Consider the following 27,382-nt stretch of genomic DNA (forward strand, 5'->3'; position numbering starts at 1 on the left):
TCTAAAACTCGCAAACATAACATTTCGGTAACTATGTTAACATTTTGACATTTATGTAACGTCGTCAAGCGAAGCTTTTCATGATGTTTACAATTGCGCAACGTGACGTACGCGCGATTTAACGATTTTCTCGTATCTAACATATGTCGAAAACCAAATAACATTTTAAAGTGAAACTTTGCAAAAGTTTAATTTATATCATGCGCTAACTTTCTGTTGAAAAAAAATTGTGTGTTTTAAACAAAGTTACGCGCGCACGCGTATTTAAATTTTCAAAATGCGCAAAATTAATTTATAATCAACTTTCTACGCGTTTCATGTCGTTTTAAGCATGTCAAAAATTCCCACGCGTGCGCACATTTTTACGTGTGCGGTGCGCACGTACCATTGAAAACGTATTTTTTTCGCGTGATTTATGTTTTTCCAGCCTTTTCTAGCAATTATACCAAATTTTAAACAATTTCGACTTAAAGATACGTCATACGAGCACGTCGAATTGGACAATTTGCGCGCGTTTTTTATGAAAAGGTTAAAAAATTCGTTTAAAATATGCCTTTTTTTAAACAGTCGTAATTTCTAAACTAGACGGTCAACTTTTTGTGGATGACATATTCTGGAAGTAGATGAGTTGTAGATATCGGATCAGGTATTAATATGGCTAACCGGACATTGTGACGTCATCGTATGGCCACGCGAATATAAAATTTAGGATTTTTGTATCTTTCGTCATAACTCATCACATTGAATAGAGCGCATCTCCACTTATTCGTTTTCCATTTTCACCCTGATTTTGATATTGTCTAGGTCAATCAACTATCTTTCGCATGAGTTAAAAATATTTTAATTTTTTTGACGTCATCATGCCTAAAAATTTAAATCACGTGTGGCATCAATTTCATCTTTACAGTAAATTTTATTCTGTTATAGCTCGTAAGAATAAAATGTGATAATCACGATTAAAACTTTTTCTGGAAGCTATTGGATTGTAGATACGAAATTATGTAAAAATGTTGCCAATCGGATGTTGTGACGTCATCATATGGCCAGTTAAATAAAAAAGGTCGTATTTTCATCTTTTGCGTCATAATTCATTACATTTAAAAGAGCGCGCATCAATATTTCACGTATTCAAATTTCTTCTACACGCTAATACGTTGTTGCTGAGATAATTTCCTTTCGGAATTGCTACCTTCGCGTTTTATTTTAAAACCGTCAACATGTTAAAAATTGCAATAAATAGCAGGTCCCGTAATTTCACCTATTCTACACTGTATGTCACTGTATGTGATATGGATACAGAATATACTGTGTATACTATATATGAATTTAAATAATAAAATTCAGCAATAACAACATATCATATTCTTCAGTTCAGATCATAATGCCAACGTGAACACTTCCTTTTGTCCTCAACCTATCCCCTTAATGTTAATGTTGCACCACTTGCGCGGCGGATAACCAAACTCGTCAAAGTGACGAGTTACATGTCTAGTTCTTCTTCTTTCTTTCTGTATGATTTTTGTGTAACGCTTTTCTCCAAAACTCGCAAACATAACATTTCGGTAACTATGTTAACATTTTGACATTTATGTAACGTCGTCAGGCGAAGCTTTTCATGATGTTTACAATTGCGCAACGTGACGTACGCGCGATTTAACGATTTTCTCGTATTTAACATATGTCTACAACCAAATAACATTTCAACTTGAAACTTTGCAAAAGTTTAATTTATATCATGCGCTAACTTTCTGTTGAAAAAAAATTGCGTGTTTTACATAAAGTTACGCGCGCACGCGCATTTAAAATTTCAAAATGCGCAAAATTAATTTATAATCAACTTTCTACGCGTTTCATGTCGTTTTAAGCATGTCAAAAATTCCCACGCTTGCGCACATTTTTACGTGTGCGGTGCGCACGTAGCATTGAAAACGTATTTTTTTCGCGTGATTTATGTTTTTCCAGCCTTTTCTAGTAATTTTACCAAATTTTAAACAATTTCGACTTAAAGATACGTCATACGAGCACGTCCAATTGGACAATTTGCGCGCGTTTTTTATGAAAAGGTTAAAAAATTCGTTTAAAATATGTCTTTTTTTAAACAGTCGTAATTTCTAAACTAGACGGTCAAATTTTTGTGGATGACATATTCTGGAAGTAGATGAGTTGTAGATATCGGATCAGGTATTAATATGGCTAACCGGACATTGTGACGTCATCGTATGGCCACACGAACATAAAATTTAGGATTTTTGTATCTTTCGTCATAGCTCATCACATTGAATAGAGCGCATCTCGACTTATCCGTTTTCCATTTTCCCCCCGATTTTGATAATGTCTAGGTCAATCAACTGTCTTTCGCATGAGTTAAAAATAATTTAATTTTTTTGACGTCATCATGCCTAAAAATTTAAATCACGTGTGGCATCAATTTCATCTTTACAGACAATTTTAATCTGTTATAGCTCGTAAGAATAAAATGTGATAATCACGATTAAAACTTTTTCTGTAAGCTATTGGATTGTAGATACGAAATTATGTAAAAATGTTGCCAATCGGATGTTGTGACGTCATCATATGGCCAGTTAAATGAAAAAGGTCGTATTTTCATCTTTTGCGTCATAATTCATTACATTTAAAAGAGCGCGCATCAATATTTCACGTATTCAAATTTCTTCTACACGCTAATACGTTGTTGCTGAGATAATTTCCTTTCGGAATTGCTACCTTCGCGTTTCATTTTAAAACCGTCAACATGTTAAAAATTGCAATAAATAGCGGGTCCCGTAATTTCACCTATTCTACACTGTATGTGATATGGATACAGGTTATACTGTGTATACTATATATGAATATAAATAATAAAATTCAGCAATAACAACATATCATATTCTTCAGTTCAGGTCATAATGCCATAGTGAACACTTCCTTTTGTCCTCAACCTATCCCCTTAAGTTAATGTTGCACCACTTGCGCTGCGGATAACCAAACTCGTCAAAGTGACGAGTTACATGTCTAGTTATTTATTACTTTCTGTACAGATTTTGTGTAACAGATATCTCAAAAAGTTTAATGTCAATGATTACCAAAATTTCACAATGTCTTTCAAATACTTTAACTTAGTTCTAATAAGCTTTTCAGCGTGATCACTCAACCGTGACGTAATTTATACGCCATTTTGTGAAATCACATTATCAATCATATCTCCATAATTAATTATCACATATTAATGTAATTCACTAAACGTAAACTTCAGGTCAAGGGTAAAAATATTAGCAAATAATAACGCACGCACACGTAGGGTCATGCGCGTGAAATCGCGCTTTAAAAATTTAAAAACCTCAAAATTAAGTTTTGATCAAATTAGAGCATGAATTAGGCCATTTGCGTGTTTCAACAAATTACTGCGCAAAAAAAAAATTTTGCGCGCGCAATACTTAAAAAGCGTAAAAAATACGATTTTTTTTTACAAATCGCATTCTACTCACCATCTTTAGTACATTCACAAAATTTGAATCAGTTCCGATATAAAATAACGCTATACGAGCAGGTTCAAAATTACAAAATGCGCAAATTAGTTGCATCAAAGTGTTGAAAATGGTGAAAAATAAGGCATTTTTAAAATGAAAATAATTCTTCAGAATGCACGATGACCCCCAATTTTTTTAACTTTTTCTGGAAGCCGTTGAGTTGTAGATATGAATTCATGTACACAATTTATGTACAAAATGTTTTAAAGTCATCAAATGGCCACTTGAATTTAAAATTAAGTTATTTTTCTCTTTTGTCATTCTTTTTCACATTCAATAGAATGCATCTCTGTTATTTTGTGCCCGATTTCGCTCAATTTTCAGTATGTGATTGCTCAATTAATTGACTTTATTATGACTTGCCACTACTTTTATTTTTATGACGTCATCACGCGTAAAAACTTGATTAACATAGGTCGTGTAATTTCACCTTCACCGTAAATTTGAATATCTTACAGCTCTTCAGAATTAAAGGTTACCTTGATGATTATAATTTATTATGAAAGCTGATGAAATTTAGATATGAATTCATATAAAAATCAAGTCTATTGGATGTTGTGACATATGGCCAGTTGAAGTTAAAAAGTAGTATTTTCATCTTTTTCGTAAAAGTTATACAAATTTCAAAGAGCGCGTACAGCGCTTCTACGTGCCAAATTTTCTTCCAATTCTTATATTTATTTGCTCAATTCCTTATCTTTCGAAATTGTCATCTTTGAGTTTATTTTGATAATTCCATCATACCAAAAAATTGGAACATGATGTGTGTCCCGTAATTTCACCTATGCTACACTGTATATAGATATACAGTATTTACTGTACATAATGTATATGGCATATAATAGGCATAACTCAGCACTATAAGCGTATAATAGGATGGCATACATCAACATTTTTCGATTGTATGTTAACGTACGTACATGTTTAAAAAATTAATTAATTAATTAAAGTCAATAAAATGATAAAAATGATCACCTATAATTCGTCAAAGTGACGAATTAAATTCTAGTAATTTTTTGTTTCTATCATGATGAATTGGTTTAATTTTTAAAGATTTCAACTATCTATTCTGCAGAGAAAATTACCAAATAAGTCTAAATATTGTTTTAGATGTTTACTGATGCAGTACTGTATTTTAAAAATATTTTCTGCATCAAATGTAATAGGTTCAAATTAACATTCCGCAAATAAACATTTATACAGATATTTTGACACAAATTTTTTTTTTTTTAGGTATTAACATTGATTGAACAATAAGAGCAAGTAGTGAGAAACACAAAATGTATCGTACAGTGGCAACATTCACAATTTATTGAAACGTTTCTTACTATTAAAATGACACTTTGTAATGGATATGAGCGATCTTAGAAGACTATAGCTGCCGTAATTACTGCCACAATTAACACATTGATAATTGGTAGACAAATTGACACAAAAAAACAATACAGGAATTCAATAAGATATACTGTATATATATTTTTTATTAACCCCTTTTGCACTGTAATATTTACAGTAAAATTATGAAGTACAAGTAAATTTGAATAATTTATCCTGTGTACTGTTGTAGTTTTTTTTTATTTATTGAATGTCATGTTTACAAAATAATATACTGTACATATAATACAAAAAAAAATTATACAACATTTTACATACAAGCTGGACAAGAACATATTGGCCGAATGCAGCAGGAGAGTCACAAATATTTTTCCTGCAATATCCAATCATATTCCAATACCGAGTCTATCATTAGTTGTCTTTGGGTGACCTCTGTTCCAGTCTTCATCAGCTCAACGTCTTTAAATAAAAGTGGTTTAATGGTTTTCGATCTAAATTAAATACGCGAAATTCATAAAATCGCGCGTAACTTACGCTGCGCAACTCGGACGGGACCGAAAACCTTATTACGACATCTTCAGATAGAGGTCAATCTTCTGATAAAGTTATACAATGTTATGTTGAGAAGATTTAGAGATACACGCGCAACAAAATTATGGGAAAGAAAGAAGAATAAGAAAGAAAGAAAAAAAGATCGTGACAATAACAAGGGGTTATCCGCCAAGTGCGGATAACCAACAAGCTTCAACTGTAAATGTATATCCAAGCTGGCTGTATTTTCGGAATGTAGCTAAGATTGATGGCATAGCTTAGGCCAGTCTATGAAGAGTACAATGTACCTAGCTGGGCATCTTCTGCAGGGACCCGATTGTCCCAGTCTGCTTGCTACTAAAGTATATGCAGCAGCATGTATTTAGCCCTGAACTGGAAAAATCCCAGGCTAAGTTAATTAATTTACCTTCCTGTTATTATTGTGTTATATATATATTATTATATTTAAAATAACCGTCTAGGCCTAATTACCGACAAATTAACAGCTCAGCTTTACATACGATCAGGGGAAACCCACAGTCGAGTCGCGTCGATATCTGGTGGTGTTGTACAACGTGCATCGTCCATTGTTAGATCAGATCTCTGCTGTGTGGATGCATTAACATGCATATGTATGAGTTAGCTCTACCGGCCTAATTTCTGAGTCGATGAGTTCGAAAAAATGGTAAACTTATTTTGATTTTTTATAAGCGAAATCAATATTTTTTTTCGGTGGAAGTGAATAACTTTATATTAACTACAAAATGGTCTATTCAAAATTTGATTTTTTTCATCTTTATTTTTCATGTTTTGGGGGACAATACAACTTGAATAAAAATACCAGAAATGTAAAATTCAAGTTATATTACCTATATTTAGTCATCTGATATCATTTTTTACCACACCGTTTATTTTTCATAGCTTTTTAAAATGCCTCTCTATTTACAAAATTTGTGTACAAAAGAATAGAGACTTTACTGTGTAATTTGAACTATCCCCCCACTGATAAGAAAGTGCTTATTTTCAACAAGCTCCTGTAAGTGTAACACAAATAAAATCCCAAAAATAATGAAACATAGGGGAAATTATAGATCGATAATTATTCGAATGTATGATCAATAGAATTTTTTGCCCGCACCTTATTTTAAAATTTTTTTAATACCAAAAATTATACAATTTTTTAACGTGGACAAAGTTGTCCTGTCCGCGATATTAGAAATGTCCCATCCGTAACAACATATAAATCATATTTATTAATTAATTTGCAGTTAAATTTTTATAATTAACATTCAGTTATCTAAAACAACTATCTGGCAACATAATAATACAAAAAACATATTTTAAAATCTCTTTTAAATGAGGAGAAATATTACAATACGTAAACCTTCTCAAAAGTCATGTCCATTTGCCGTCCCATTCGCGACCCATACAATTTTCATAATAACATTTTTTTTGTACAGTCTTTTTTCTTTTTTGGACTTTCATAATAAACATTGGCCATATAAGTATACATTTATTCTACTTTGAATCTTGGATTCTTTTTTATTTCTAAGATATGTCTAGTTATATTCTCAAAAATGTCCCGTCCGTAACAAAAAAATACTGTGGAATGCCCCAGTTACGAATATGACTGGTGATATTTGTCAAATATGAAATGGGGATCAGCTCAAAAGTTTCACAAATGTGTGGCTAGAAGGGCACTCATAGAGCGCAAAAACCACCTAGGCATTTGAACATTTAATGATGATGTGTGAAGCCATCCTTTAAAATCGGGCAATAACTTTTTTAGTAATCCTGCTACTGTAACTACAAATATAGAGAGAAACAAACTATTACAGTAATATGCATACCGGTAGTTGATGTATCGGAATTTCATTTCATTTTGTTGTACCTGCCAGTTATTTTATTTTTATAATATTCAGATGTCTTAGAGGAAATGTGGAATATGATCATGGAACAAATGTCAAGTTTAGTCCAGATTGCAAGTAAGTCTAATTATTTTAAATTGTGTATTATTTTTGTATGAAAGACATCATCAAATGTAGGCCTTGGCTAGGCCTACATTTTATTTGATTCAAATGACAGGAATCTATTTAGATGTTATAGTTGGTGATTGCTGAAAGGTTATATATCAACTCGGCTGTCGCCTTGTTGATATATAACCTTTTATCATTTACCTCATGCCATTATCTGTACCATTACACTCATAAACATTCATTATTTGTATACTATTAAATGGGATCTAAATTTTAATTTAGTAGCAGAAAAAAACATTTAGTTTGAAATTAAGGGTGTGTTAACTGGGGCAAAATTCGTGGAAAGAAGGAAGAATATAGAAAAAAAGAAAAATAAAAGATGGTTACAATAACAAGGGTTATCTCCCAAGTTGGATGCACTATGAGGTGATAGGTAAACTTGTGCTCTTTGAATGCAGACAGGTGAATCCCCTTTTTTTTTTGGTGCCTCACTGAGATTCATGTCAGTAGGCTTATAGCTGATAGCTATTATAATGTGCTTAAAGGATCACAATTAGTTGCTCTCCTTGAAGGTTGTTAAGGAGGGTGGATGAGCATGAAAAAAAAAAAATGACTGATGTTTGTTGTGAATTGACTGATAAATTATGCAAGAGCCTTGTCAGGAAATGTTTTGAAAAAAAGATCTGATCTCTTAAATTAAAGTTTTTGTGCTGTTGTGTAAAACTTTGTTTATTGCTGTAAATTATTAGGTGATCATTTACAATAAAATGATCACCTATTGTTATTGTATGAAATCTTTATTGTTGTTATTATTGTTTCTGTACACTATTTTGTGTAACAATTATCTCAAAAAGTTTAATGTTAATGATTATCAAAATTTCACAATGTCTTTCAAATTCTTTAACTTAGTCCTAATAAGCTTTTCAGCTCGATCACTCATCCGTGACGTAATTTATACGCCATTTTGTGAAATCACATTATCAGTCATATCTCCATAATTCATTATTACATATTAATGAAATTCACTATACATAAACTTCAGGTAAAGGGTAAAAATATTAGCCAATAAAACGCACGCGCACGTAGGGTAATACGCGTGAAATCGCGCGTTTTTGCGCGCGCAATTCTTAAAAAGCGTAAAAATACACATTTTTTGTAGAAATCGCATTCTACTCACCATCCTTAGTACATTCACCAAATTTGAGTTTGTTCCGACTTAAAATAACGTTATACGAGCATGTTAAAAATGACAAAATGCGCACATTAATTGCATAAAAGTGCTGAAAATGATGAAAAATAAGGCATTTTTAAAATGAAAATAACTCTTCAGAATGCACGATGACCCCTAAGTTTTTTAACTTATTCGGGAAGCCATTGAGTTGTAGATATAAATGTATATACACATTAGACGTACAAAATTTTTTTGTTGATGTGAGCATGCGCGAGTAGAGACAACACCTAACTTTTACACGCAGGGAAAAAGATCTTAAATTCAGACTAAAGGTAATATATAGCCAACAAACTCTACTATTTTTAAAAGTTGTATACACTAACTAAAAGAAGACTGCATGATGGCGACTAATAGGCCTACTAGGGCAAATACTAAATCAATTGACTTAACAAGAAAAGCTAGACCCTCCGAAAGTCTAGAAGCAGATGATCCAATCGAAGCCTCCGGCGATCGACAGGGGGAAACTCAAACGCTCGCCGATCAACTAGGTAGGCTATCAGAACAACTTAATGGTAAACTAGATAAAGTCCTAGAAAATCAAAAAAACTACAACAAAAGGCTTACCAAACTGGAAACAACTGTCAAAGATCTAGAAAAAAGTGTGGAATATGCGCATGATTCAACTAACAAAACGAAGGAAGAAATAAAAAAAATTGGAAATGAAATCAAGAAAATGGAGGAGTATGAAAACAAAATGGCGGCTTATCAGGATAAAATGGCGGACATGGAAAATTCAATCCTAAAACAAGAAAGATACAGTAGGAGTTTTAATCTAAGGTTTGGAGGAGTTATAGAAAATGCTACAGAAAACACCCAGGACTTATTGCAAAAAGTACTACGCGAAGAACTCGGACTCAAGGACATCGAAATTGAAAATTGCCATCGCACCGGGAAACGCCGTTTAGATAACAAACCGAGGCATATAATAGCTAAATTTCTGTACCGTCCACAAAGAAACCAAGTCCTAAAACTAGGAAAAGTAAAATTAAAAAGTAAATCACAAAACGTATTTATTACTGAAGATTTACCTGACGCGGACATGAAGAAAAAGAGAGAATTATCTACAATTATGGCGCAGGCATATGCCGAAAAACGTAAGCCCGTATTCAGAAATGGACAACTGTTTATCGACGGTAAGCCATACAAGCCACTAAAATAACTATAATTAAGTCATTAAGCCAAATTAATTAATGTTCAATTGAACACAATTAATTAATGTTTATGAATTATATTTCATACCTACATTACCGCAGAGTCTATCATTGTCTTGTAGAACGTAGACTAATTATGTGATTGTAGTAGTATTTCTACCGTTATAAATTGTAAATAAACGAAGTTTGTTTGTTTATGTCGCGCACCTGGCTGTTAGTGTTATGTTCTGGATATCTCTGTCCATTCAAACTTTAATTCATGTGACCCACGGCAGGTGTGCGACGATAGTGTTACATAATGAGAAATACCAACAACAATTAAGTGGCTGTTGACGATGTAAGTTTCAACGTAGTTGTTTACCGGTAATTCATCGATGAGTTACTGGGTTGATCAAACTCGTAAACGTTAAACACATCGTTTTAATGAAACACAACACAACTAAATGTATTTAAGTTATACTATCCGTACTTTACTAGTGATGTATAATGACAAATTATAACAACATTAAGTGGCTGATGTGATTAATAAGTGAGCGCCGTTATTGAGACATCATGTTCTAGACCGTTTCAACGTAGCTGTTTACCGGCGATGTTTGACTTACCAGTGAGTAACGATAACTTGCCATAATAATACATTCTGGACATCGGTGAGTTAGATTGATCAACATCTTTTAAGTTAACCAAATATTTAATTGGCGTCCATGATCATCATTATTGTTTCACTGCCTGTCGTTTAGTTGTTGTTGGTATGTCATGATAAAACAATTCATATTACATTGTATATATTGTAATTTATTGTACATACTTGTTAACTTAGGCTATATAGTGTTAACTATTCTCTGCTGTAAGCAGCTTGCTCAATTTTATTCATTTGTCATTTCCTTTTCTGTCTAATTTAAATGTTTGAATGTGACCTTTTTGATAATGTAAATGTGAGCACAGAATATTTTAACGAAGATAACTTAATTTCTTCACTTGAACATTCTAATTTATCATCAAACTTTTCTATATTTGGACTAAACTGTCGTAGTGTTGTTAATAAGTTTGACTTAATCTCAAACTATTTAGACTCACTCGTACATGCCTTCTCCGTCATTGCCTTCAGTGAAACCTGGTTAACCGAAAAAGATAATATTAATCTATACCAGTTACCAGGCTACAGTTTGATTCACAATGATAGGAAAGATAAGAGAGGTGGTGGGGTAGCGTTCTATGTTACCAACAAACTAACATATATTATTAGAAATGATCTGTCATCTTGTATGACTGAAGCAGAGACTATTTTTATTGAGATTGAGTTAGAATCAAGAAATAATGTTATTTGTGGTATAGTTTATAGACCACCCTCACGTTCCTTGCAAAAGTTTGATGATGAATTAACATGTGTAATGCAAATGATTAATCTAGAAAAAAAGAAAGCTTACCTTGTGGGAGACTATAACATAAACTTACTCCAACAATCTACCGACAACACTATCCAATCACACTTAGACACAATATTTTCTCAGTCATTTCAGCCAATCATAAAAAGTCCTACTAGAATATCCGATAATTGTGCTTCAATAATTGATAACATTTATTGCAACATCGATTCTTTTACTACGTCCCTTAAAAGTGGAATACTTATTACTGATATTTCTGATCACTTCCCAATATTCTGTGTAGATACTTTGGAAAAACATAATAAGCAATATCCTCGATTTGTATATAAACGACAATACTCTCCTCAACAAACGGAGTATTTTTTGCAAGAATTACAAAGTAATCAGTGGAATGATGTGCTATTCTCAAATAATGCGAATGTTGCTTATCAAAATTTTACAAACACTTTAAATAAAACAATTGATAATTGTTTCCCTTTAAAACGAATTAGAAATAAGGCGAACAAGTTAAAATCTCCTTGGATCACAGCTGAAATTGCCAGAGCTATCTCTCAAAAACATAAATTATATAAAAAGTACAAACAAAATAACACCACTACTAATAAAAGTACGTACATACATTTTAGAAACAAGTTAACCACTACTATTAGAAATCGGAAAAAAGAATATTATATGGTCCAGTTTGAACGAAATAAACAAGATATTAAAAAAACGTGGACAATCCTAAATGATATAATGGGTAGGAAAAAGACTACCAATTTGCCTACAAAAATAAAATTGGGTACTGAGACTTTCTCTCATAATGATGAGAAAGCTGATGCATTCAACTCTTTTTTTATTAATATTGGAGAAAAACTAAATAATAAATTTAGGCATGAATCTCAAAATGAAGAAATCACCCACAGAACTTTCTTAAAGGGAAATTTTACCTCTTCAATGTTTTTTAAGCCTGTTACTGAACATGAACTTAACCACTATATTAAAAACACAAAGAATACTTCTCCTGGCCATGATGGTATAAGTGCCCAACTCATAAAATCTGCTTCCCCGTTTATTTTAAAACCTTTATTGCATATTATTAATACGTCATTATCATCGGGCTGTGTCCCGGCTGATATAAAAATTGCTAAAGTTATCCCGGTATTTAAGAATGGTGACATCTCCGATATAAATAATTATCGGCCTATTTCCATTTTACCTTTTTTTTCCAAAATATTTGAGAGGATTGTGTATGATCAAACGATTTGTTACCTCTCAAAATATAACGTACTGAGTAAAACACAGTATGGATTTAGACAACACCATTCAACTAGTCATGCTTTAATACAATCGATTGAAAAAATCACAAACGCTATTGAGAATAAAGAGTTCACACTAGGAGTTTTCCTTGATTTATCAAAAGCGTTTGATACAATCGATCATGATGTATTATTAGATAAGTTAAGATTTTATGGTATAAGAGGAGTTCCGCTAAACTGGTTCTCAAACTATCTTAAAAAAAGACTACAATACACATTTATTGTTAATACTGCATCTAGTAAAATGACAGTAAACACTGGAGTTCCTCAGGGATCCATATTGGGTCCATTATTATTTCTTATATTCATTAATGATATTAGTCTAGCATGTAACCATGTAGACATGATTATGTATGCAGATGACACAAATGTGTTTTATAGTCACAATGATATTACTCAAGCTTTTGATACAATGAACCAGGAGTTATCTATACTTTCGGACTGGTTTATTGCTAACAAATTAACGCTAAATGTAAACAAATCAAAATATGTTATATTTAAGGCTAGAAATAAGTCAGCTGACACTACCTCACTAGAATTGAGGATGGGAAATGAATGTATAGTAAAAGCTACTGAAGTTAAATTTCTAGGCTTATTTCTGGATGAAACTTTATCGTTTAATTTTCATGTAAATGAGGTAGCAAACAGTATTTCTAGAATAATTGGTGTCTTAAACAAAGTGAAGTCTATGTTATCAAGTAAAATCTTGTTAACGGTATACAATGCACTTATATTACCTAGAATAACGTATGCTATCACAGTATGGGGTGCTACTTCTGCTACAAACTTAAACCGTATACATATTCTCCAGAAAAAAGCACTTAGAAATATTTGTCATGTTCATTTTATGCATCCTTCTCATCCACTTTTTATTTCAACCCAAACATTAAATATTTTTGACCTTTATACGAAACACACTGCTATATTTATGTATCAATATAAACATAATCTATTACCTGAATCATTTAATAACTTATTTAGTACATCTGCCTCATTCCATAATTACTCAACTAGAAACAGGTCAAACTACTGTCCACAACTAAAACGCACCAAAGTCGGACAGCAATGTATTTCCTACCAAGGAACACATATTTGGAACAATTTAACAGACTATATAAAACAATCCCCCACTTTAAGTTTGTTTAAACAGAGATTAAAGCAATATTATAACAATAGAAATATTTAAGTTAAGTAAATCACATTATGTTATTTTGGTTTGTTCTTTTTGTTTGTACTAATTGTTTGATCTTTTTGTTAGGGTTACATGCTTAAAGCACTTGTGCTTATTTTGTATCCCATTCCATTATCTTATTATTTGTATTGTATTTGTATATGTTTTTATTTTGATTATGGAATAAAAATGTCGATGAATTGAAATTGAATTGAATTGAAAAATGGTATTATAAAATTAGGATTTTTTTCCGTTTTGTGTAGGTTATCACATTCAATAGCGCGCATCTCCGCTATTTGAGCTCGATTTTTGCACAAATTTCAGTGTGTGCTTGCTTAATTATTTATCTTTCTCATAAGTTGTCAGTGTTTTCATTTTGATGACGTCATCACGCGTAAAAACTTAATAACGTAGGTCGTGTAATTTCACCTTCGCCGTAAATTTGAATATCTTACAGCTCTTCAGAATTGAAGGTTACCTTGATGATTATAATTTATTATGAAAGCTGATGAAATGTAGATATGAATTCATATAAAAACCAAGCCTATCGGATGTTGTGACGTTAAAATATGGCCAGATGAAGTTAAAAAGTAGTTTTTTCATCTTTTTCGTCAAAGTTATATAAATTTCAAAGAGCGCGCACAGCGCTTCTACGTGCCAGATTCTCTTCAAATTCTTATATTTATTTGCTCAATTCATTATCTTTCGAAATTGTCATATTTGAGTTTATTTTGATAATTCCATCATACCAAAAAATTAGAACATGATGTGTGTCCCGTAATTTCACCTATGCTACACTGTATAGATATACAGTATATACTGTACATATTGTATATGGCATATAATAGGCACAACTCAGCACTATAAGTATAAGCGTATGCATCATGTCAACTTTTAACGATCGTATGTTAACGTACATGCATGTTTAAAAAGTGTTAATTTCATTAAAATGATAAAAATGATCACCTATAATTTGTCAAAGTGACGAATTAAATTCTAGTTTGTATTAATTTAATTTTATATTATGAAAAAATGAGAATTGGTAGATTGGGGGTGGGAGAGAGGAGTTGTGTTGTACATAGCAGGGTACTGTGTGGTTGTCATTATTATTACATTTTATTATTACATTTTATTATTACATTACAGGGCCGTACCCAAGATCTTACAAGGGGGGTTCGGACACTAGGTATTTGGGTCACTCTACCCCCCCCCCCCCCCCCCTCAATGGTGGGGCCTAAGTTGAAGCGTATCTTATTAAATGACACTCCTAGATGGCTGGAAATGGAACTCTCGCATATAAAATTCATGATAAATGGCACCTAGTTGGCTGGAAAAGACAATCTCATGCAGCATGCTACCAATGAGCAAAACGATCGTACTTTTATCCTTGTCCTCATACATAGACTACTTAAAGGACGATAACATTTTGTTGCTGCCGTACAGCATGTAGCATGTTAGATGCGCGTGCGCCCGAACCATAACCCCCTGGCTACAGGCCAGCATTACAACATTGTTTAACAGTATAAATCTATCGTACACCATGTGACCCACAATCATTCAATCAAATTACAAGAACCTATTTAGGTGTCTTATAATAATATATTTATTACCATCTAATTGAAAAAGCATTTTAAAGTTTTTTAAATGTGTTTGTAGAGCCTTCATAACAAGTACATCTAATGGAAATTATATCAAAGTTTTTAAAATTGGAAAGAAAGAAGATGGTACTTCTGCAAGCATTGCAACTGTACTTGAATTTCCTAAGGTAAATTTATTTCTTATAAGTTTGGATTATGATGGAATAGAAATTGTATTTCAAATTTACAGTTGGTGTATCCTTGCCATCACAGTTGGTGTATCCTTGCCATCACAGTTGGTGTATCCTTGCCATCACAGTTGGTGTATCCTTGCCATCACAGTTGGTGTATCCTTGCCATCACAGTTGGTGTATCCTTGCCATCACAGTTGGTGTATCCTTGCCATCACAGTTGGTGTATCCTTGCCATCACAGTTGGTGTATCCTTGCCATCACAGTTGGTGTATCCTTGCCATCACAGTTGGTGTATCCTTGCCATCACAGTTGGTGTATCCTTGCCATCACAGTTGGTGTATCCTTGCCATCACAGTTGGTGTATCCTTGCCATCACAGTTGGTGTATCCTTGCCATCACTTGATTTTGTATTATGTACCATGCATTATTCTTCCTTTTTTTAAACAATTTAATTCAAGATTTAAAACAGGTGATTAATTGAATGATTAATTGAGTGTTTTTGTATTTGTTGAATGGGAAGAATATTTTCTATTGATGAGTCTAATCTTCTATGAAAAAGTCTTCCCATTCAACTCATAAACATTGATTTTGTATAATAAATGCTAAAAATTAAGATATTCCCTAGTATAATGGTTATAGGCCAAAAACTCACTCGTAAAATAATCTGTAAATGTAATAAAAATAATGAGTTAACGAGTTAAGTACTATTTATTGGCTGGTAAAATACTTTTAATAATTGAATTGTCTTGTTTTTTTGTGTTTTTTTTTACAGAAACATGTACAAGATATCATATCTATTGGTATTGGTTCAGTGGTAAATGGTAGTTACATTATGACGGCCACCTCTGATACAACTATTATTGTTTGGGATCTAAAAGGTTTTTTTATTAATGCAAACTAAGATTCATATAGTAATATTCAGAAAGTGATTCTTTAACTACATTAGAGAAAGAAAACACTGCAACTTGTTCTACAACCTGGCTTCATGGGTAGAATGTAGTTTTGCTTAGAAATGAAGCAGTATTCCCTTTCTTATACTGTATACTTAAACAAGATTGACTAGCTATTACAACATAATAACTGTAATAATAACAATGTTGTTTCATGAAATTTTACAAAATTAAAAACTGTTTTATTTGCAGGTGAAGTTTTAACAACAATCGATACACATCATATAAACAACAACCATGCTGCTGTATCCAATTGTGGCAGATTTATAGCATCATGTGGTAAGCTTTTAATTTACTCTACCTAGATTCCTCCATTGTACAGAATCTTAAAATTGTGTGTTGCCCTTTGGGTAACCAGTGTCTGAAGTTTAATTTCCCTGACAATATTTTAACTTGCCCAAATTGTTTGCATTACATTTTTTATAGCAATTTAAGGGCCACAATGGAAATAAGTTTGACCATTGGTTACTTTTTTGTGCTACCCTGAATTCATTCCTGTACTGTTTTTAGTATTATATTGTTTTGATATTTTGTTTTTTGCAGGAGCTTTGTTTTTAATTTTGTGTATGCAATGAGTCTTATTTTTGTTAATTTCATGGTGAAATTGTTTCTATTTTAGTTTTTTTGTATGATTTTAATGGTTTTTAAAATTTTGCAATTTTTTTGTGGGATCTTTGTTATCTTATATGCTACTTTTGTAATTAAATTAAATTGTGGTCTAGTTTTGAATTGTTGTTTTAAGCAGTGATGCTTATTATACTTTCACAATTACGAAAATAAAGGGTGTGCAAAAATTGCAAAATTCGCAACGCTGTTTATATTACAGTCGATCAGGCTTAGAGGCTTAATATGGAAAAATTTATATAAAATTTATATTGTTTGTTCAGGTGTAATTAAAACATTAAAATAAATTGCAACCAACCGAAAATGCAAGGCCCTACTCAGCCTGTGCTGCCTCACTCAAAACAATGATGAAATTCCTCTAGGGAGTGATCGACAAGCGTGGTGCCATGGAAGGATTGATTGCTAAAATAATAGGCCGTAAGCAGTAAATCGTATCATTTCGTCTCATTCCAGTGTTATGGGTCTAGAATTTCTTGACATATTTACAATGCTAATTTTATAGTTAACGACATAGTGGAGCTGTAGTTTGGTGGTTAACGTGCTTGCCTTCCAATCCTGACCTAGTGCAGCAAACTCACAATGCTGTGGGTACATCAGTGACCGGCTGGTTTTCTCTCTCTAATTGGATATGATAATAAAAAAAAGCAAAACTCTTAATAAAAACGAAAAGTAATCAGCCAAGTTCAAAAATTTTGGAAAAACTAACCTTTCACATCAGGTATTAGGGCTATATTGTATATTGGTTTCGTTTTTGATAGATAGTTTTTAAAGCTGATTCAATATTCTAAATGTTATATTATGTTTGTAGTACTAGACATAAGCAACAGTTATTACTATAAAGTTGTATATATACTATATTTGCTATAATATTTATAATTCATTACTGGTTGATTATATTTAAAGCAATTTGTAATAATTAAAATACTTTGTATATTTGACAACAGTCTTATTTGTGGAAAATAAAAAATACATCATAGTATTCATTACCAGATAGTTAAATGTCTATAGGCTTTATGTATGTACTGTATAACAACCTTTACCTTTAATATTATCCATGATGATTTAAATACATTTTAGCCAATGTTTATAATGACAGTAACAATTACAACCAGGTTAGCTACTAAGGGATTCATTTGTTATGTTTTTAAATTTACACTAAAAAAACAAAAAATGCAATTTTCAGTTAAAATAATTGATTGCGTAATCATTTTTTGATGTGTAACTATCCAACTAGAATATCCAATGCATGAATATAAAGACATACGGTAAGCTTTAAAATGGCCAAAACTTAAAAATTATCTATACAATTTGTAAAATCACACTTTTTGCAGCTTCCTCAATAAAAACCTTAAAAATTTAAGATTACAATACCAAATTTCAAAAGCTGTTTACCAACCCTCTCAAGAAGTCATACAGAAAATATAAACATGGTATGTGAATTATATATGAAGATACTGCATCTCAAAAATCCCAGAAAGTCTCAAATTGACTAAATAATCTAAATTTTTCTCCCTACAGATGTAGATTTTAAATTTGAAATTTTAGATATGTGTTTACAATCCACTTGACTACCCACATGGTAAATGTAATAACACTTGTTATTTGTAAAGTTATTACTTCATAAAAATTTATTTTTGCAGTACCTTTGAGGGGCAATTGCTTGAAATTGACTGGATATTTTATGGAGAACTTTGATAATAGTGTGGGAAACATGTTCATTTCAAAATATCGACTCTCAAAATCTAGACCCCGAACGTTGGAACAAAGTTCATATTCTAGGCCTTTTTTGAGCTACTGCTTACGGCCTATGATGTTCAAACTGGAATTAAATAAAGTATTTCTTAGGTAATTTTTTATGAAATGTATGGAAGTAACTAAACATACATTTTGAGATCAAAGGGATGGAATGCAACAAAACAAGTTATCATATCAAGTGTTACTATTTTGTTTGTAAATAATATAAATTGAAATTTCCTTTTACAGATAAATAGTTTAAAGCTTAACAATATTTTTTATTTCAAATGAAGGCTTTACTCCTGATGTAAAATTATGGGAAGTAGTGTTTAACAGAAGCAATGAATTTACAGAAGTTCGTCGAGCTATGGAACTCAAGGGTCACTCTGCTAGTGTTTATTACTTTTCCTTCAATCTAGATTCTACCAGGTATATTAATTATACACCATACTTGTCTATGTGTAGTAATTTTAAGCTTCTACACTACCACTCACCTATGACCCTTTATCTGATTTCTTTAACACATTTACTGTAGTTTTTTCTTTCTTTGTACTGTCATTAGAATGGCAACTGTATCTAAAGATGGTACTTGGAAATTGTGGGACACAGATGGTAAGTGAAGTGTGTGTTTGTTTTAGTATTATCTTAAACTGAAGTTGTCAAAATTAAAGATAATTGTTAAAAATCTTCTCTTTAGAATTTTATTGCTTATAAATTATATATACTGGTAAAGACAATATTGTATTTTAAAATTTATATATATATATTTATCAATTTCTTAACTTGCCATGTAACCATTAATATTTTAACTTTTTAGGTGAACACATCATGGATTTTTGAACTGTTTTCTTTTGTAATGTTTTTTACATCTTATAACAAAATATATGAAATTGAAACTCCAATTATTTGTACAATTCCCGGTTTTTCCTATTTTTTTCACAAATAGTCTTGACTACTACTATGCAAATAACTAACATTTGTCTTGTACTGTATTGTAGTGGAGTATATGAAACAACAGGATCCTTATCTTCTTTGTACTGGATCATTCAATCATACTGAACCTAGTCGAATTTGTCTATCCTACGACTCGCATAGTATTGCCATAGCAACTCATGCAAATATCTATGTATTTAATGCTGAAGAGGGGGTTTTAGATCATGAATATCATGATGTTCATGCATGTAAGTTATTTATTTTTGTCTTAGTATAGTTCAAATTTAGCTGTGTGGATGTGTTAAAATTAAGGTAATGGGTTAGGGTTAGAAATCTAAGCTAATCAATCTTAGTAGTATACTGTTATATATGTTTTTCAGTACCGATTACTTCAATAGCTTTTAGTCCAAGTAGTTACTATCTTGTATCAAGCGGGGATAGACACATACAAGTATTCCACAACATCACTGGTTACAAGGCCAATATAGCTGAGATGGAAAAGAAACTTGTAAAAGCTACTAGTAATACTGTTAAAGATCGCTTAAATTTACAGCTTAAAACTGAAAGGTAAGTTTTTTGTGTTATGTAAAATTTATATTATTGTCAACATAACAGCCAACTAAATAATTGATCTATACTTCAGTGCACATACATTGTAGTAATAATCGTATTGAAATGTTTATCTAATAAATGTTGCAGTATGTTCATAAATAAAAGGAAGAATTGTTAAGAAAATGAATGTCCATAATAAAATGTTCTCCAGACAAAGAAGATATATTAATATTTATGAAGATTTGTAATTGTAATTATATTAATGTATGTATATTTAAAACACCAACAATTCTAGGTAAATAAATAATAATAAAATATAAAACATGTATTAATAATGATAATTTAGTATATTTTCCTTTCTGCAGTAAATTGAGCTAAACCATTAAGATAGTTGAGCTAAACCATTAAGACAATTGAGCTAAACCATGTTTTAAAATCTAACACCAAACAAAATGCAATAAGCAAAACAATTAAGACGTCTGTGAAATATCCTTAAGTTCTAATGTGTTTTTTCCCAGAGAGAAACTAGAATCTATCGGAGTAAATGGTTCAGCATAGTATTGAGAATAAACAGTGCAGTTTACAACATTCAGTGGGGCCAAGAAATATTCCCACTCTAATTTCAATTTCAACACACACTTGATTTTATTAATCAGCATGTAATTATTGAATAACTTAAAATTGTAAAACTGAATTTTACCTTATTATTACCTTATATTGTTATTATCAACCATACTGGTAAACATATAAATATTGCAAGCCTTTGTTTTATTATTGTTTTAGCTTTATTAGAAAATGTATTATGTGATTCTAAATAAAGGTCTGCCAATGATAATTTTATAGTTACTGTATGAAGATGTATCATTGTTTTCCAAATATCCAAATATAAGCTTGTCACTTCATTTCAATGTGTAAATCAATTGACCAAGTAAGCCTAGCATTATTTTGGTTTTCTTTTCATTTGTACAATATTTCAATGTTAATGCAGGAATATCCTTTTCCGAACTGATTTTAACCAAATACAAAAATGAACTAAATTTAATTTTGTCACTACTGTATGACGATTTATAGGTTATATGCATTGATTTAAATAAAGATAACTGATTTTTAAAGGATATATTGATCATGGAATGCCATGGATTGATTCTGTCAGAATCTTTAATTATTTATAATATGAAAGATAGAATCTTGCTAACGCAAATACAATAGCCAATGCACATCAAGCTATATACCCTTGAATAAAACAATCCGATCAAAGATCCCTCCGTGTATATGTCGTAAACCACCCTTGTTACATAATAATAAAGATATAAATTAAGTTTTCTCTACATTGCATTATGAATCATGTGTATAATTTACACACTATAAGAAATAAAATGAAACAAACAATACAGATATAACAAACAAAATCTTGTTTCGTTTCCCACCAAGACACACCTGACTAAAAGTTGAAAGATCATAATTTTTTACTATGATGACATCTATGATTTCAAAGTGTCATGTCAAAGTATATACTTTTAACTTTCATATATGAACATTTTAAAGAGAAATGTTAATGTTAAGTTTGTTATTTCGGTTTAATGACGTACTCAACTTTGTTTCTCTCTTAATTTCATTATAAATTATACATGATATATACACTTTAAGAAAATGAAATGAAAAATAGGGTTCACCAAGCATTCTGACGATCTATAAAAATTTAGCATATTTTCACCATTTTGTTAACTTGCATGTGCGTAGCCGGTCACTTTTGACGTGCTCGTATAACATGGTTTCAATTTAAAAAGTGAATAAATATGATGAAATTGCTAAAGAAATGTAAAATAAAACAGAAACCGGGCAAAAAAGTGGGCGTTTAATGCGCAGTGCCCATGCAAAAATCTACACTCAAAATTGCCATAAATGTACTCTAATTTCATCGAAAATAAATTGTAAAAGTTTTAAGTGTTCGTACACATGCGTTGTATGGACTAGGCACGTAATTGTATTGCCATATGATGAAACATGAGCTGAAATTTATGAGTACCAAATTTGGTTTAATTATAATACATGCTTGTGAAGATATGATTACAAACGTGATTTCGTTAAATTACGCACCATGAAAAGATAATCCCGGCCATAATGAATATACTTCGAAAAATTGACGTAGCTAGATGAAATTGTTCCCAAGATAATTGAATGACAAAAATAATGCTACGGGAATAAATAAAGATTCTGACAAAATCAAAAAGTATATACATAAGAATGCATATAACCTAATTAAAGAATGCTTCTGAAATAAGTGGTGCTTGAGTCCATAACCACCAGATCATAAGTCTAATCAGTTGGTGTGTTAGTGTATTGTGAACATATGTCTTTAACAAATATCCCTTTTTATTATTGCTTCTAATTTTGTGTATTTTTCTTCTTTTTTAAACATAATTTCTTTAAAATAGGTTTTCATTTAACTTCAATAAAATAAAATGAACATGAAACTGTTTTTATTTCTGTTTGTAACATCGTATTAATTGTCTCGGTTATCATCTCAGAGTCATTGATTGAATGTCCAGAATGTTAATTCACAGAGGACGTAAAATCGGATAAGTACTGAAATATTTTATTGTCACCCGGAAATCAGTGGTTGGATCTCAATGGAGATACAAAAAAAAAGCGAAAAGCTAAATCAAAACGATAAAGTAAAACAGCCACAAAAGTTATCAGTACAAGTGAAGGAATTTGGATAACGTCATAGTATAAGAACTGGCAAGTGCTGCCTGGGTGGACAGGAATAAAAGAAATACAACAAAAGGTGGAGTCTGAATAAGAGTAGAAAACAAAGAAGATAGCTTGGTAGAGATATAAACAATTTTGGAATGATACTAAAAAACATTTTAAATGGTGGTTAATATTCAATGGAATAATTTTACCGATCTGGGAGTATGTTCCTAATGTTAAGTCCAAAAGGTTTTGTGGTTTTAAGTTAATTCCCAGTGGTTTTCTTTGTCTTTGCGAGTTTTGTCGCTCCATTTGACATCGTGGTCTATTGCAATAACTCTGAAATTTGCAATCGAGTGACCAGCTGAATTAAAATGTTCGGCTACAGGTTGATCAGCTTTAATGTTTGATAGCTGATCTGTCTTGTGTCATTCTCATACGGAGAGTGTTTTTTGTTTCCCCGGTGTACTGTTTGCCACAAATATTACAGTATATGAGATAAATAACGATAGATAAAAGCCCAGTGGTATAATTGTTATGGCAACTGCATGACATTAGAGAGGTTTCGCAATCTTACGAATACGAAAACGGATACGTCACTGCACACGTATTCGTTTTCGTAGACCATAAAAAAATCTGTGCAACGAAATATTGAGGCGCGTCCAAAATATGACTGCGGTAAATTTGAGCGAAGCGAAGGTACGTGTTGCTTGGTGCTTGGCTGCCTACTAGGCCTAGCGTAACATCAAAGCGAGCGAGGACTTTAAAAACTGCTATTTATCTAAATTGACCTGCCATTTTAGTAAATTACTTTAGTAAATTACTTTCAATAAATCTATAATTATATTATAATCATGAATCATTCCTAATTCAAATGCAAAATGTGCAAAATAGATCAAAAACTATACTCGTTTTGTAGTTACGAATATGACTGGTGATATTCGTCAACACGAATACGTTTTACGAATATGAAATGGGGATCAGCTCAAAAGTTTCACAAATGTATGACGTTTTCGTTATCGTATTCGTAAGGTTGCGAAACCTCCCTAATGCTGTGGGTATCAGTGGCTGGATCTCAATAGATAAAGTAAAACAGCCAGAAAAGTTAGCAGAGCTTTCGGGCAACACTAGCCCTTCATCAGATATAAAAAAATCACAGGCACAGAATAAATTCTAAACCGCCCGGTGATATACTGAAATTTAATTAATTAATTTGAAACGATATATATCTATATCACCGGGCGGTTTAGAATTAATGTTCTTTGCCAGATGTTTATATATACTGTATATAAACTAATGGTAGCAGCATCTTGTATATTATATATATATATTTAAACACAACAGGCATAGAAATAAATTCCAAACCGCCCGGTGATACACTGAAAATTATTTAATTAATTTTTGAAACGATAAAGATGAGGAAATCTGGGAGAATGTGAAAAAGTCGCCCCAACCGAGACTCGAACTCGGACCGTCTGCTTTATATGCAGTTGCCCTAACCATTAGACCACTGGGGCTTTCATGGTATTGTTCTTTAACTCGATCGGATAACGACCCTTTAACATTCTAGTCCAGTCCCTAAGGGGAGAAAAAGGGGTGGGATGTTACCAGACTGGATACAAATTTTTCAATATAGCAGTTTGGTAGAGTATAGTGTGGAGATGCCAAAACAAAGTTACTGGAAATCTGATTTGACCTCTGTGACCTCTGACCTCAATTTTTATATTTTTCTATTATATAACTAAAAATCGCCATACCTTGACAACGCATGGACATTTTACATTAATTTTTTTTTCAAAATGCTTGGAAGATATATATTTATATTCGCTATAATGAAAAAAATTGTACAAAAATGGCCGCAAAGGCTTTATTTTTCAGTTTGACCTTTGACCTTGATTGCCTAATATCTCAATAACACGCAATCTCAGAGATTTGAGAATGGGCTCAAAATGTTAAGAAAATAAATCTAATATTTAGTCTAATAGAAACTTTTTTCAAAAAATTACCATAAATTAAGCTTTCTTGACCCTTGACCTCAAATGTTTGAATATGTCAATATCTCGGTAACTATTTTTCCTAAAAAGTTCAGTTTGGTGTCAAATTGTTTAGAATATACACATTTATATTTGCTCTAACAAAATATTTTGTCAGAATTCAATTGGAAATGTCATTTTGAGCTATGACCCATCCGTTTTGCATATATTTAGCAATTAATAATCTATAAAAAGAGATCGAGAGATGGGAGGGGGTTGGGGTGGATGGAGAGACACATTTTTTTTACATGTTACACAAATGTTAAACTCTGTCTGCACTATAACATTTTTATGCGACAAAAAAATGTGATGTGCCCATATATGGACACGATGAATGACATATCACTACCATATTTGGGCACATCACACCTTTTTTGTTAAACTAGTTTATAGTGTAGACAAACATGTAAAAAATATGTGTCTCTCCATCATCCCAACCACCTCCCCCTCTCTCGCTTTTCCAATGCTACTGCATGCATCTATACACATCAAAATGGCCGGAATTGTACTGGAAAGTTTTTAGCTACATTTGAAAATAAGTCCCAGAGGATGGGTGTATTGTAATGTTATCAGAATTATGGCAATTGTTTGTAATGGGAAAGTTTTAGAACTACATTTGAAAAATTTGCTAATAATATCACATGCTATTAAAGATATAGGCCTACTTATTTTCCCCCTGACAAAAGCATTTGACAAATATTTTTGTTGAATATGCAATTTTAATGTCACACATAATAGTTTCACCAAAAATTGGATTGAAAAAAATGATATAGTGCATACCCAAAAAAACTGTAATTCAAAGCAAAAAATAGGCTGGAAGTCAATGTGATTTTGGTTAAATTAACTGTTTATTGTGTCTTTAAAGTGATATTTACTCTATTTTTTAGATTAGCTCTTTGATTAAACACCTCTTCCAATGCAGTGAAGATCTTAAGTGTCGCCTTGTCTTACTAATCTTCCTTAACTTCTCTTTGAACGATCGTAATCAATATTTGTTGAGGTATAATATTTCCCTCAAATGCTTTCTGATAATCTCTAAATCAAAGATTTGGTGATATTCATTTCCTTTTTATTTTAGTTGATTGACAAACTGTATAAGATGGTCCTACAAAGCCATATATATTGGTTTATTTACTTCTAGTTGGTCTCTGATTTTGTTTTTTGATTACTTTTGTAAATTATTTGTGTACATGTGATAATGTTCGTTTGGTCGGTAATGGTTGATGTCAGTTTTGTCATGTTTCTGTTGATTAAAGTATAATTATCATTGCTTCTCTTCATTTCTTCTGGTTAGAAAGATGTTGTTGTATAGTGTTATGAGCTGGATGTGTTATTGCCTGATCAAGCCAAGATGGTAATTTTGACTGCTCACTGGTTTGTTTTCCTTTTATATTCCACTAAAGTATGTTCTTGAAAAGAAATCAGCTTTGTAATTAATTTGTCTTTGATCCTTTTCAGATTTCTAATATTTTAAACATATGTTTTTCTTTTCTTCGCTTTTTCCTCACTGTTTCAAACATTTTATTTTTTCAGCATACTTCAAGCAATGAATTGATAATTAGGTCATATGTTTTATGAGTATCAAATCGCATTGGTTAATTCTTCTTTTCTTTCTTTAAGATCTTGATTTTCTTTTTTTTTTTAATGTTATTTAACTTTAAGTTTATCTAATTTTTTGTTGATATTAAGTGTTGCTCTTACGGTGTAGGCCTACCATGCGATGGAATTATATATATTGAAATTAAATTAAACATAAAGTTTTAAGAAAATTGTAAAAGGCTAAATAGGATATTGAATGTAGTTCTGGTCCATTAAATCTATATTTTAGGTATATTATTATAAGTATGACACACGCACGCTTTACAGTATATCCTGGTTATACCTCAAACTGGCATTTCCAGTAAAAATATGATAACATCTTCTATTAGAGCTAATATAAATTCTGAACATTTTGACACCAAGTTGAACTTTTTATGACATTTGGTTACAGAGATACAGACATATTTAAACATTAAAGGTCAAAGGTCAGTAAATGACATTTCCTGTGAATTAGGAAGAACATGTTTAATTAGAGTATATATAAATATGTATGCTCTTAACAATTTGAAACAAATTTCAAGAAATTTTGACCAGTAGTTATTGAGATATAGTAAGCCGAGGTCAAAGGTCAAAACATTGAGAAATTACATTTCCGGTTGTTTTTTTGAAAAAAAGTTCTATTAGAGCGAATATAAATATGTACCCTCTGATCTATTTGACACCAATATTATTTCAATTGTCAAACCCGTTGCGGAGATATGGATGTTTAAGATAGAAATATAAAAATTTAGGTCAGAGGTCACAGAGGTCAAATCAGATTTCCAGTAACTTTGTTTTGGTATCTCCATATCATGTTCTATCAACATGCCAAAGGGCACACGTGTATCCACTATGGTAACATCATTTCCCCTTAGGGACCGGACTATTCTCGGCGTGGTACGGTTGGAACA

The 27,382-nt window shown here is 31.6% G+C and overlaps 1 protein-coding gene across 1 annotated transcript in view; it reads left to right on the forward strand.

The window, feature by feature from the left end:
• The window catches only part of LOC140044090 (transducin beta-like protein 2), a 47,116-nt gene extending 24,460 nt beyond the window's left edge, over nt 1-22,656 (forward strand). Inside the window, exons 4-12 of the mRNA XM_072088570.1 lie at nt 7,316-7,378; nt 15,259-15,367; nt 16,146-16,251; nt 16,516-16,602; nt 18,975-19,110; nt 19,244-19,293; nt 19,680-19,862; nt 19,995-20,181; nt 20,685-22,656. Coding sequence (XP_071944671.1) covers nt 7,316-7,378; nt 15,259-15,367; nt 16,146-16,251; nt 16,516-16,602; nt 18,975-19,110; nt 19,244-19,293; nt 19,680-19,862; nt 19,995-20,181; nt 20,685-20,724 — 961 coding nt within the window. The 3' untranslated portion in view covers nt 20,725-22,656. The remainder of the gene's footprint in view (nt 1-7,315; nt 7,379-15,258; nt 15,368-16,145; nt 16,252-16,515; nt 16,603-18,974; nt 19,111-19,243; nt 19,294-19,679; nt 19,863-19,994; nt 20,182-20,684) is intronic.
• Nucleotides 22,657-27,382: the final 4,726 nt, after the last annotated feature.

This window comes from Antedon mediterranea, chromosome 3 (genome assembly GCF_964355755.1).
Source record: "Antedon mediterranea chromosome 3, ecAntMedi1.1, whole genome shotgun sequence".
Lineage (NCBI taxonomy): Eukaryota > Metazoa > Echinodermata > Crinoidea > Comatulida > Antedonidae > Antedon > Antedon mediterranea.